Source organism: Alnus glutinosa, chromosome 1 (assembly GCF_958979055.1).
Source record: "Alnus glutinosa chromosome 1, dhAlnGlut1.1, whole genome shotgun sequence".
NCBI classification, from domain to species: Eukaryota; Viridiplantae; Streptophyta; class Magnoliopsida; order Fagales; family Betulaceae; genus Alnus; species Alnus glutinosa.
In genome coordinates, this window is record NC_084886.1 from 1,605,615 (window position 1) to 1,619,762 (window position 14,148).

The 14,148-nt window shown below is 35.6% G+C and overlaps 1 protein-coding gene across 1 annotated transcript; it reads left to right on the top strand.

Moving 5' to 3' along the window:
• The first annotated feature begins 4,930 nt into the window (after nt 1–4,930).
• On the top strand, nt 4,931–8,654 carry LOC133864649 (mitochondrial import receptor subunit TOM20). Its single transcript, XM_062301052.1, has 6 exons — nt 4,931–5,152; nt 5,306–5,384; nt 5,473–5,642; nt 5,734–5,781; nt 6,683–6,769; nt 8,283–8,654. The coding sequence occupies exons 1-6, from the start codon at nt 5,054–5,056 to the stop codon at nt 8,409–8,411; spliced, it is 612 nt and encodes a 203-aa protein (XP_062157036.1). The 5' UTR covers nt 4,931–5,053; the 3' UTR covers nt 8,412–8,654.
• The last annotated feature ends 5,494 nt before the right edge of the window (nt 8,655–14,148 follow it).

The following is a 14,148-nucleotide window of genomic DNA, read 5'->3' on the forward strand; positions in this document are numbered from 1 at the left end:
AAATGTGTTAGCATTACTGAAAGATACAATTCACTGCACTAAAAGCTATTTTGCCTGCTGCATAGTGCATACAACGCTGTGGCGAGTTTGCAATAACGGAAAGTAATTGACCAAAATGTCTTGTGGGGGCATATCTGAATTCTTTACATTTCTGCATTGCCTCGTGGAGAGAATCTTTTTTGAAATTTTGAAATTTGACCTTCCGCCCCTTGAGGTCGGGCGTCCTCGAATAAAAATATTATTCTGGTGGGCGTGCGAAACAGTGAGCTAGTCTATTGACTCTATTCAACGCACCTCCACGTGTGACAAGCTAGAGAGAGGGTTCAGGCTGGACCAATCTTTAAAAATGGAGCTCCAGGACCGGCCCACCAAACCAAGTTGTATTCACATTGGGGCCCTTCCCAATTCCTCAATTTGAGCAATGCCCAGGTATTAGATATCTGTATTGCAAAAGATTAGGTTGGATTTTCTCTTTGAGAAGGAGACAATGGGCGAGAAATCTTAAATCCAAAATTTATTTGCCCAAAACTCCTAACCAATCCAAATATGAGTTGGGTCGGCCCATTATGAACTATTTAAGAACCACTCAATACTAGTGAGATGACTTAGGAGTGAAAAAAATGTTACGATTAGTGGTTATCATCCAAAATCGCTAACCGTAACCAACTAAGGCGGTTAGTGAAATTTGATAATTGTCACTATGCCGCCTTAGCTAGTTGGCAGTTATTTTATAACCGCCAATTAGTGGTTATTAATCCTTTAACCGATTTGCAAAATGAGAACTCAAATGAGCACACAAAAAATAACATTAACTAAGATTTACGAACCAAAACTCACATAAGATTAATTCAAAATATTCTTCAACTCTCATTTTACCAAAATTTTAACATAGTAAATATTTTTTTTTTAAAAAAAAAATCCCCTAAATATGGTTAAATCAATCATCACCTGAAAACGCTTCATTTAATCCCACAATGACACATTCATCACTTGTGCAACAAAAATTTATTACGCTTGTCTATGCACCTCAAAACAAGCACATGACAACAATAAATCCTTGATGGTGCGGGAACGAGGGAAGGAGGAGGAGAATAAGCGAAATGACTTGTAGGCGAGGATGATGAAAAGGATGAGGGTCAGAAGCAGTATAAGGAGTAGGGCACCAACAATGAGTGAATATGTGAATGATTTGGAGATATGTGTGAGAGAGAGAGAGAGAGAGAGAGAGAGATGCAGAGCTGAGAGAGTACGACACAACGATTGAATCTATTAATGATTACCATGTTTAAGTTTAAACCTTAGGATAAAATGACATGTTTTGTGTGTGTGTGTATGTGTGTCTATATATATATATATGCGGTTAGCGGTTATAACTGCTACTCGCCTAACCATAAAACTTTAACCATGGAAGATATATTGTAGATTTGCTAATAAACCCGACAAATCCTTGAATTGATGTGGTTGATGAAACTAGAGGTGTGCACGAGGCAGGGCGAAGCGGATTTCCGCCCTTTTTGCCCCCACCCCGCACCCTTGCGGATGCAATAAATCAGACCCGTACCCCGAACAAAATATGATGTGTTCGTGCGAGGTGGGGGTAGCATGAGGTGGGGTGATGCAAGGCGGTTTGTGCGGATTTTCTGCTACTAGCTGCAAAACGACACCATCACGGGCCACGACAACAAGATTCCATGAAAACAAACATGGTGAAACACCCCTTACACCACCCACCAGCAGAAACCCTAAACACAAACACAAACTAAATCTACCACGGAAACAACAAACAAATTAAAAATTGAGCGCTAATGAAGTGGACAAACTAGATCTACCACAGGACGTGCATCGACTGTCGATGTGATCAACATTCGTAGATTTTCGATCTTCATCAGATGGAGGGAGGGAATCCGGGGGTGAGGAATCGAAGATTGAAGAAGAAGAAGAAGAAGAAGAAGAAGAAGAGGAGGCGAAGAGGTGACGAGAAAGAGGACAATGAGGAAGATTGAAGAAGAAGAGGAAGAAGAGGCGAAAGGGTGCGGCGCTAGGAAGAAAATGAAGGAAAAAATGAAGAGGGTGCGGCGCTATGCTAGGGTTAGGCAACTTAGGGTTCCGGTTTTTAACATATATATGTATATATATTATTCAGACAGGGTGGGGCGGGTCCCTAGTTTTTTTTACAACTAGGACCTATAATCCACCCCGCCCCGCACGGATCTCCCATATTTTGACCCGCACCTGCTGAAAAAACCATAAAACCGGTCTTTCTAGGGGCGGGGCGGGTCCTGCCCACCCCTAAATGAAACATGTTGTTTGATAGATTAGTCTAAAAATAAAAAAAAAATATATATATATTATAAGGGGCTTTGGATTTTTTCATAAAACCCCAGCCATACCATAGTATTCTTTTTTGGAGGAAGAATGGAGATCTTGTTGATGTTGTTACTAAAAAAGTAACAAACCTTATAATTAAAAATTAAATTATAAATATAATTAACTTATACATTTATACATCATCATAAAATATATGGCTACAAAATTTGTAGCCATATAAGAAAATTGAAAATATCCTGACAATCATGACTCCCATTCAAAGGCAGGGGTTGAGATAAGAATAATTATTCTTGCACACTTTGTACACAAAGTGTGTGTCTAGTAGATTTTTTATTTAATTTTTAAATGAAAAATAAAAAAATAAAATTGAAAACCACACACTTTGTGTACAAAGTGTGCAAGAAGAATTACACTAAAGATAAAGGGGCAAAGGCCAGCAAGGGACGCAAAAGTTTACCATTTGTTTGTATCTATGCCATTGAAGTTGAAAGAAATACAAGGCTATGGCCTATGGGTGTCAACTAGACAGGTTGAAAAAATGATAAGGTCAAGGTCGTAGCTTGTGCAAGCAGTTATAGTGTGTGTTTATTTAACTCTAAAACCGTTAATCGCAATTGCCTAAGGCCGTTATTAAATTTTTATTACCGCAATTGCTCCGCTTATACAGTTAGGGGTTATCTTACAACTAGCGGTTGATAACTGCTTTTCACGTATGGGTTTTTTGTCCTATTAATGGTGTTTTGAGCCTTTCTTAGCCCCATTTTTTTTGGGTTATTTGAAATAATTTTGATTTTTTTAATGAGAAAAATAAAAATGATTGATTCAGTAATTATAAAAAGCCTATATATTGGGCTTTCGTGGTAGTTGCATTATATATATATATATATATATATGTGCGCGCGCTTCAACAAGTATTTTGGGCTTTCGTTAACAATTAATATTTGTTGTAGGTGCAACAAAACTAATTAAGACATGAGAAGTGCTATACTTACCAATTTTTTTTTTTTAAAAAAATTAATGTCCAAATAATGTGTCAATCATGGACGTACGAGATGCAGATAAAAGAATATTCAAAAGTTTCAACAAATTAGTTTTACATATTTATATGCAGTTTTCAATTTCCGCCATAGATGATATACAATTATTATTAACTAGGATTTCGTTTTCTTTTGCAATATTATTATTATTTTATATATTTAATATATATAATATATATTATATACAATAATTAGCGGTTATTAACCATTTACTCATACTTCTAAAACTGTTAACCGCTTTAGGCGGTTAACAATTTTTTATAACCGCATTTAAAAGTGGATGCGTTACAGTGCGAGTACATGCCTAGTTAAGGATGATGCTACAAGGGTAAAATACATGCAGATTGTATATTAGATTATTAAAACAAATTCAACTTTCATTAGAGCTCAATAAGTTATCACCCACCTTTCATCGCCTTTTTTTTATCCTAATAAAAAACAGTTAATTTTTGGTAACTGTATTTGTTAAATTTTTTATGGGTTTTGTTAAAAAATAATTAATAGAAAAATGGTACTGCTATGGATACTACATGTTTTAGTACATTTTTTTTTTAATAAACTGACGTAACGATCCATAATTAGTAAAATGATTAAGCAAAAACATTGACTTGTCAAATTAGTTAGTTAGTAGTTGTGTCAGTCATACACTTTTAATCATTATCAATTATAAACTATCAAGTCATTTTGTAAGAATGTTGTAATCGAAACTAGTAACCTAAACATTTTTCAACGAAAAAATAGACAAAAGAATCTATTTTGAATGAGTGTTGCCGAGAGTGTTATAATTTTGACTACAAATTCTTTATAAATCGATGTGTCAATTTACGTGGTTCTTATTCAGCAACCAAATAATTAAATTTACCATTAAAATTGTTTTTTTTTTCTTTGTTTCCAATGTGACACTTATGTGAATTACCACACAAGTTTGTAAGATGTTGTAATTAAAATTGTAGTACTCTTAGGTATTTTTCATTTGGAGTTAAGTAAAATATCAAAGAATTAATTGCATAAATTAAAAGTTATGATTTAAAAAACTCTTAAGGCTCACTGACAAGTCTTTGTTTGTTTCGATTTAATTTTTTTTAGAAAGAGATTTTTTTTTTTTTTGGTGTCTGGTACAATTGAAAATCATGATCAAACAAAAAATGTTTATGGCTGATCAAAAAACATTATTTAAATTCCGTAAAATGGTTAAAACAAATGAAGTATTAAAAAAATAACAAAGAAGATGGACAAAAAATGACTCGAGCAAAATTAAATGTATTTTTATTTTGAGAACCTGAAAGTGGATTTTTATTTCTTTATTATTATTATTATTATTATTATTATTATTGTTTTTTTTTTTTTCGGTTTGACGTACGATTATTACAAGACCTGTTCGTTGGCGGTTCTTGGGTTGAACTTCAATCCATGCTTGGTTGGACGGGCCTTGGACCTATTCAAGACATCGGCCCATTTCTCCTCGCCGATTTTAACATTTTGTTCTGCTCCGGACCCCACGTCCGCCCAATGCTTCCCACGTGCAAGAAGCGAAAACCTTAAAAACGCGCGTCACAGTTAGCACCACTCGCACAATTTGTAAGTATTACGAAACGAGTTCAGTTCGGGGCCGTCACCGTCGTACTTTCCAAACCCTAGGACTTTGCTAAGCCTTACAGACTAATCTAAACCAGTACAAACTACAAACCATGGAGTTCTCTCAGGACGACTTCGATCGGCTCCTCCTGTTCGAGCACACTCGCAAGACTGCCGAATCCAACTACGCCAAGAACCCCCTTGACGCCGAGGTTCGTGTCTCCTTCTTTCTCTGTTAATCTGAATGTTTGATTGATCACATTTATAGTATTTTAAACACAGTTGTTGTTCTTGTTGTTATTAGTTTGAGTTTTAGTGATGTGAACTATGAAATTTTTTGTCTGGCTACGTGAATCTCTCTGCAGAATCTAACAAAGTGGGGAGGAGCATTGCTTGAGTTATCACAATTCCAAAATGTTTCTGATTCAAAGAGGATGATTAATGGTATATTTTTGAACATTCACAATTGGACTGGAATATGTGTTGCAAAGAATTTTTGAAATTTGATGGACTTGAAATTTGGATTTTATAGATGCGATTTCGAAGTTGGAGGAGGCTTTACTTATCAATCCGGTGAAGCATGATGCTCTATGGTGCCTGGGAAATGCCCACACCTCTCAAGCGTTTCTCACTCCTGAACTTGATGAGGCAAAGGGTTCTTTTGATAAGGCGCATGACTGTTTCGAAAAGGCTGTAGAGGAGGTAAATTTTCAATTCCTGAGGTTTTAATTTGTATTCTATTTTGAAGTCCTAGAATTTCATTGAGGCTTGATGGTGGAGTTTGTTTTTGTAGGATCCTACTAATGAGCTCTATCGCAAGTCCTTAGAAGTTACCGCTAAGGTATGTCTTTTTGAGATTTAACTTTCATTCATTTGAACCTTAGTATCTATGATAGTGGAGTTTGTTATGTGCATCGCATGAACATTGCCTGGAACAATGAGGATGTATTGGTTTATGTGCTTGCCTGGTAAATACTAGTTATCTGCTTTGAGTATTGTGCTTGCTTAGCTGTTCGTTGGAAGTTTGAAGCTTCGAGAACATTTCTGCTTGTAACTTTATACAACTTGAATGTTAACTTTGTGTCATTTGTTTTTGGGGTGGTGGGTTGGGACAAACATAATTGGGGTGGGGTGGGGTTGGGTTTGCAATGAGATCTTCATAGCAAGTAGCTTTGTGGTGGTAAAGTTGCAAGAAGTGTATACTATTTAGTAGATGTTCCTCTTTTTATGTGTACACTAGCAATACTAGCTACCATGCATGCACGAGAACACAAATACAGGTAATCTCTATTACTGGCGACTTAACTAAGTATGTAGGACCCCCTGCGCTTTTTAATGATATGACATTATTTATCAAAAAAAAAAACTAAGTATGTAGAGGAAGGAGTTGATATGTAAGTAAGCAGGTCAGAAGAGCCTGCACTACGTCGGGCTTGGGTAGGCTTGGGTTATGGGATTGTTTTGGTTGGGCATGTGTGGATGAAGTGGGATATTATTGCCCAGCAACATTGGACTTTGGGTGCTTTTATTAGGTGTCGTATTTTGGGGAAGTCCTTGATATCGAGATATTTCCAGAGATAATAATAATTTTTGTTTCTTCCAGTGATAATCCTTTCTGCATATAGTCTGATTTACGTCATTGCACTGTCGGACCAATTGATTTGCTGATTTTTATCGTTTTCAATATGATTAATTTGAATCACTTGATTGCGTTGATTCCAACTATTACTCTTTTTTCTTAGGCGCCAGAGTTGCACATGGAGATCCACAAGCATGGGCTTGGTCAACAGGCTATGGGTGGGGGAGCTTCTGCTTCTTCTAATGATAAGGTCTGATCATCAAATGATTACTTTATTGTTATTCTTTTGCTTAATAATATTCTAAAGGAATAACAGTCTATGTAAGAGGCTTTTATAAGCTGTTATAATGAACCTTATGACTTGTTTGGAATTCTTTGAGTTTCTATCGTAGGTGAAGTTAGCTATACTTTGTTTTTCAGGGTTTAACAAATCCTTGACCAATGTCATCCCTTTTTTTTTTTTATTAACATCACATTTCTCTTAACTTGAAAAGTCTGTTGGTTTTTTTGTTTTTAGATTTGATGATTTTGTTTGAATATATAGCTCCACTGAATTGCTAGTATAGTTTGGACCAACAAAATCTATGGAGAAGTGGAGATTGAGATGCCCCCCAGTCAGTTGCTCATTGTTGTCATGGTCCCAAATATATATGATACAATATGGTTGTAGGGTCTCATACTTCTTCTATAATGCATGTTCTATGTGAAATTGATATATGTACCTTCCTGGTTTGTAAGAAAGTATGAGATTAATAATTCGCTTTGATTTTTGTAACAGATCCTAATTGGATTGTTAAGCTGGTTGTAGTTCTGTCTTCTCTAATTTGGGGGCGTCCCTTTCTTAATTGGTTTGGTCAGCTTCACAAAATCATCTTCATTCATCTTGTGTTGTTTCGGTCATGACTTGCTCTTACCAATATTTTATCAGTCCCATGCTTTGTTTCTTGTGAATGAACAATCTTAACAAACTACTCGTCTTTTCATCTATTGGAAATATATGCAGCTTCTCATTCTACAAAGATACTCATGTGCTTATAATTCAGAAGTAATGAGGCCGTAATGTACATGTGAATTTTATTGGATTTTCTTGGCTGGCAAATTTTGTAATCTAAAATCCTTTCCAGATCCATTGTCTTGGGTATCAGTTAGACTGTAACTTAATTCAGTTGTGACCTGACTTGAGACAACATGGACTTCCTGGTTGGAGCTAATGTCCTGCGATGTTTGCATTGTTTATTTGTATATCACTTATGATCTATGAGTATATGCTGGTCTTCTATGTTATTGTTATGTGGAGTGTCTTTTTGATTTAAGTACATTCTATACCCCCTCTTTGCTCTGGTTTGAAGCTGTTTAGCCATTATTCAGAGTCATTCACATTTGAAACAAACACTAGCTAGATCTGGATACTGGGATGCTGGCTATTGATGTAAATGTCCGTGGATTTGTTTTATCTTTTATACACTAATATATGCATGCACACACACATTTCAGCTTGTTCCTGTCTTGGAAAAATGATAGAAGTAAAACTATTTACGTGTGTGTGTGTGTGTATGGTAAATCTTATAGATAAAGGCAGGACACTATATTTGTGTACATTAGGAAGTAATCAAAGTGTGATTTTCCAAATCGCTCTTGATATATGCATGGACATGGACGTTGCTGTTGCAGCATTTGCCAGTATAGTCTACTTTTTTTGTCAAGTTCTTTATAGTTGCATATATGATTGTTGGACTTGCTATTAAATCATTGTTATTTTCCAGAGTTCCAAGAAGAAGAAGAAGAGTAGTGATCTCAAATATGACATATTTGGATGGATTATCCTAGCAGTTGGAATTGTTGCATGGGTGGGAATGGCGAAATCCCACATTCCTTCACCTCCTCCAAGATAAGCCTTTTATTTGCCCCATATTCGAAGGCAACCTTACTGTTTCTGTGCTGGAAGGTTCAAATTTGGGTTGATGGATTCACTAGTCTGGAGATATAGTAAAATTCGGTATTACATGTAGTATGCTATTCACATGCCGATTTTGACTAATAATGTCTCGCTGATTTGGTTGGGCAGATTATTATTTTTCTCTTGTGAGTTTTTTTTGGCTATTTAGCTAGTATCTAAAGTTCTTTTTCCCCCTTAATACACTCTTGGAGAAGTGAGATTGGCAAGTCATATTCTTGGTGTCGAAGGTTATGATATAATTACTTACCAAAAAGCAATCAATACGTAAATAAATTGTTATGGGATTAACAGGATAAGAGCACATGAGAGATTAATTTTATCAGAAAAAAATAAAATAAAAAATCAGCAGATAACAAACTAAAGCCCCTCAAAACCTCAAAGCTTCGAAAAGGCCTTGGAGCCTGATCCGACTTATCTGTGAATAGAGGCTTCTCAGTTAGATTCTCTATTCTGCTTAATAGTATGACAGTCCAAAGATACAGTTTCAAATTTGGTAAACAAATCCAAATTGGAATAAAATGCTCTCAATCTGTATCTAATGTTGGTGAGTCCAAGGTTTTAAGTTGCTGTAAAATGACGAGAGAGAAAGATCTCACGCCCTCTGTTTTGCTTCAATACTGTGAAGAACAAATGTTCAGTCGCCGACTTCAAGTCATAGATCTTTGGTTTCCCAAATCTTCTCCATCTAACCTTTACAAAGTTCTTCATTGAATTGAACCTTTTATCGTACGTTTAGGAATCATTTCTTACATGACACCTGGATAGAGTCCATGGTTTTAACTTGCTGTGAAATGACCATAGAGAAAGATCTCGCACCCTCTGCTTTGCTTCAATACTGTGAAAAACAAATGTACAGGCACCGACTTCAAGTCATAGATCTTTGGTTTTCCAAATCTTCTCCATCTGACCTCTACAAAGTTCTTCATTGAATTGCTGTTTAGCTAGTTTTTTTCTTATAATATCACTCATATTCTAAATTATAATCCCACCCTTTTATCGGAAGTTTGAGAATCATTTCTTACTTGACACCTGGATACAGTATTCTTTTCATATGGAAATCCATGCTCCATTTCCTTGGAGTTTGTCGGGAATTCGGCTTACATGTTATTTTTTTAACAGCATGCATGCTGTTGTGACGTGTCCATCAGGAATGCTTTTTAACAGCATGGATATAGTATTCTTTTCATATGGAAATCTATGCTTCATTTCCTTGGAGTTTGAGAATCATTTCTTACTTGACACCTGAATACAGTATTCTTTTCATATGAAAATCTATGCTCCCTTTCCTTGGAGTTTGTCGGGAATCCGGCTTACATGTTATTGTTTTAACCGCATGCATGTTGTTGTGACGTGTCCATCAGGAAGTAGAGAGTAAGTGGAAAGCATTAATGAAAATGGCACCTCATGTGAGAGAGAAATCATTAATGATCTGGAATGCTTTTCATTTACTCTCCACTCCCTGATGGACACGTCACAACAGCATACATGCTGTTAAAAAAATAACAGTATGTAAACTTGATCTGTATGTAGGAGACGCTTTACAATGAGGCCTTTAAACTGAGTCAAGCATCATTTGTTTTCAATCACGTACTCTTTTCCTTTTTCCCTTAACTATAAATTTTAGCCTTAAATTAGTTCGTATGGTTTATTTTAGCAAGCTAGTAGTCGATTTTTCAAGATGATATAAGTTACAGGGAATTTAGATCAACTACCTCTTTTACTTTTACCATTTTAACTTTATAAATCCGAGCTGAGTTTTGAGTCTTGACACACTTGAAATTTGAGAACTTTGTTAGCTGGGCAGATAACTTTTTTTTAATGATAGTTGTTGGTGTGACCCAAATGCCACGTCAGTATAGGAAAAGCCTGACAGAAGTTGCTGACGTGAAAATGATGTGGTCCAAAATACCACATTTGTGTAGGAAAAGCAATGGTTCTCCCATGGCGACCCATGGTTGTAGCCTTTGGGGAAGACCCACCAAAGGCCGTGGGTCGCCATGGCCTACGATGGTCGGTGGCTATGGGAGACTCACGGTTTTTCCTACACTAACATTGCATTTGGGGAAACTTTTGTCAGGCTTTTCTTACATTGATGTAAGCTTTTTTTTTTTTTTGGTTGTAATAGATGTGACATTTTTGGGTCACATTAACTTCTGTCAAAAGATTAATGGTCAAGTTAATGGAGGTTTCAAATTTTAAGCGTGCAAAAAGCCTACGTTCACCGCTTAGAGTTGTCATAAGGGTTACATTAATTGTGCTCTCTAACACCGGTGGTTTCCCTAAGTTCTATTGTTCATGTGGCTGTGGCAGGATGGTGGATTGTTCTTAAACATAATCTGGTTTTGGCTAGGCCAGCTGCAGGAGCTCATTTCATACTTCAAATATATATATATATATATATATATATTTGTTTATTTTCAGGAGGATTATCTTGCCAAGAGGAATGAATGATGCGTCAAAGGAATTTTAAACTCGTACCCTAGAGGCTAGAACCAGGATTGTCTTGCTGCATGCTTCAGGTCCACCACTCTCTTTGAATGGAATGTAGTGGTGGGTAAGCTGGAAAATTTGCGCTGGACACACTGCTTTTAGTGGAAAGAAATCTCACCAACAAGAATTCTATATGAATGTACAGTGGTTGGTGTGTCAATGTGGATGTCCGGAAGTACTATGATAATGTTAAAGTAACAAAAGGGACCAAGGGATACCCACTTTAATTAGCTTTTTCTGTGCCTTTTTCTTCCAGAGAAATCTCCTGGAAGGAGTCCTGCCAGAGAAATATTTTCCTGCAGGCAAAGACTCCCTGCTTTTGGATTTCTTTTAATCTTTTCTTCCCATTCCTGTTGGTGGAATACCTATTCATGGTTTCTATCAGGCCGCCATTATATTGTTGTTTCCTTGAATAGTTTTTGGCTGCTCCATTAACATGGAACTTAGTGGTGTTTTTTATATTCCCTGCAGCCTTGCTTTGTGCAAAAGTTGAGTCCTCGTTATCCTAAAATAAACTGGCTGCCTAGATTCTGCTGGGGGAAGAGTGGAAGACGCATCCACGCTTCTTCTTTTGCTTTGTGGATGAGAGGCCACAAGGAAACCATATATTGAATAAATGTAATATTCTACTATTGGATGCTCCAAGTTCCGTACTTGTTGTCTATATTGAGTTACTGTGTCGGTTGGGGGAAAGGTGGTAGGTGGTTGCAAATCAGAGAGTTTTGATTTGTTGAATTGGTAGAGCGAGCGTGTACGAGATCAGGATTGACTGCAATTCGTTGACTAAACTGTAACTTTTCAAGTCTCTAATGAGAAAGAGTTTCAATAAAATTCACGTGTTCGGGCGAAAATTTCTTCGTCGATGTTGTCGTCCTCTCTCAATTAAAGATGAAGAATGCAATTGCTATAATTTATGGGTGGATGTCTCATCTCAGCCCTAATAGACACGTTATTTGTGTACAACTTTTACAAGAAATATTGCCAGAAGGCCATCTATGCACATAGTATTAGTCCTCCCCTAATGCTTGGAACAGTATTTGGATTCGTGCAAAATATTAGGAAGATCTATGCACAACTTTTTCGTACTTAAAAAGAAATCCATCAGTGTAGTGGATTGTGGGTGAATCTTGCCAGAAAATGAGGTATGAACATTAGGGTCCTCCCCACTGTAACTGGGAATGAATGACTATTGATTAGCGTAATCGCGATGTTTAAGCCAAATGAAATCGTCTCATTGGTTCCGCAACTGCTGCAATCTTTTTCAACTGAGTAATGTTTTTTACACAATTTTTGTACAACTTTTACACAACTCTAACAACTTTCTTTTAAAATCAGCCATTGAATATTTAGGACCCACATGTTGGAAAACAAATCCAATGGTTGATCGTAACAAAAAGTAGTTAGAGTTGTGCAAAAGCTGTGTGAGAGTTGTGTAAGAAACATTACTCTTTTCAACTCGACTTTCCTTCGTGTAAAGTAAAGCAGGAGGGAATGTTCGAGATTCGTGGAATTGGAATCCAGTGGTTTTCATACCATTGTTTATTTATTATATATGACTTGGCGAAAGATTTGCTTCGATTATTCTATATATATGCGATTGCGTGCTCTCGTGCATCATTTACTCTCTGCCATTGCGTCATTCCTTTTAGAGTAATGCAATAAACCATTATTTTATTTTATTGTATTATTATATTATTTTATAAATTTTATTGAAGTGACATACAAAGATCTAAAAAATTATATTTTTATTCCATAATTTTCAATATAAAAAATAAATAAATTAAAAGGTGGGTTGAGAATGCCATTACTCATCAGCGCTTTTACAAGGAAAAAAATAAAAAAAAAATGTTCATAGGGTGGAATAATGTTGAGCATGTTCGGCAATCTCCTCTTTTTTGATTTTTTTTTTAACAATAATTAATACAAAGCGTTGGTTAAGACTACAACGTCATCATTATAGAATAATTGTCGAATAAAAATGAAATTTTTAGCATTATTTGAACTTTATATATATATATATATATATATATAAAAAAAAAGCTAAAAACTACCCCCATTCCACTCCTATTTCAGTAATGTGGTCGTTCATGAATCATGATGAGTATTGCCATCCATCGTCATCACAAATGATCTGGACACAGAAACTTCCTCCTCCTGAGTCCTGACCCTACTTTTGTTGAAGCAAAAACTGCAGAGGAATTGAATTCAACAAGTTCATCATTTTTGAAGGTGCCACTAACGAAAAATCCCCCCCACCCTGATTCTTCTCCCTTGGAGCCCATCAATCGAGTTCGGAGTTGGCCCAGTTCAGAATATTTCTAACTTTTTTTGCCATAAGATAAGACTACGGGAGCCCAAATCTGATTTTAATGTCTAATTTTAATAATGGAGGTCGTTTCATTTGCACGGAAATAGGAATTTTTTTTTTTAAAAAAAAAAAAAAATTATAATTATAATTTTTATATTATTAATTATTGTATTTAACTATATATATTATGTGATTGATATATTTTCAGGTTATTTTTTAAAAATTTAAATGAAGAAAAACCGAAAACAGAATAAAATTTTGATCATTGAATTGCTCCTTATCCATTTGGACGGAAGTGAAAGCGTCACTTTCCATGTTCAAATCGAAAAGATTAGGAGAGATTTGAAATATAAAAGTCACCATTGATACAAACGCTACGCGTCAACTGGACAGTTAATGAGTATAAAGCGCTGTGCAATATATTAGATTATGTCCACTCCAGGTGTCACGTTGTTAAGGACGTGCTTCCAGCATTATTAGGAAGTGGATGGATGCGTAAAGAGAGAAGTGTTGGGCTCTTTCTCTCGGTGTTAAATGTATTTTTTTTTTTTTTTTTTTGATAAATTAGTTTTTTAAAATACATTTTATAGTGTTTAGTGTGTACAAAAAATTATAAATATTTTTTATATTTTCATTTAATTATATTAAATTATAAAAAAAATCAATTTTTATTCATAACATAAGAATATTGATATAAAATAAGTAAAAAACTTATCCTAATAATTTCAGCAATGTCTGGCAGAGGCTCAAGCGGTGGCCCGGTGGTGGTCGAGGGTAGCCAGTGGTGGTCTAGCAGTTTGAGAATGAGAAATTCAAGCTCGAAAAATGATTTATGAAATTTAAAAATAGAAATCATTTTTCGAAACTAAAGAAA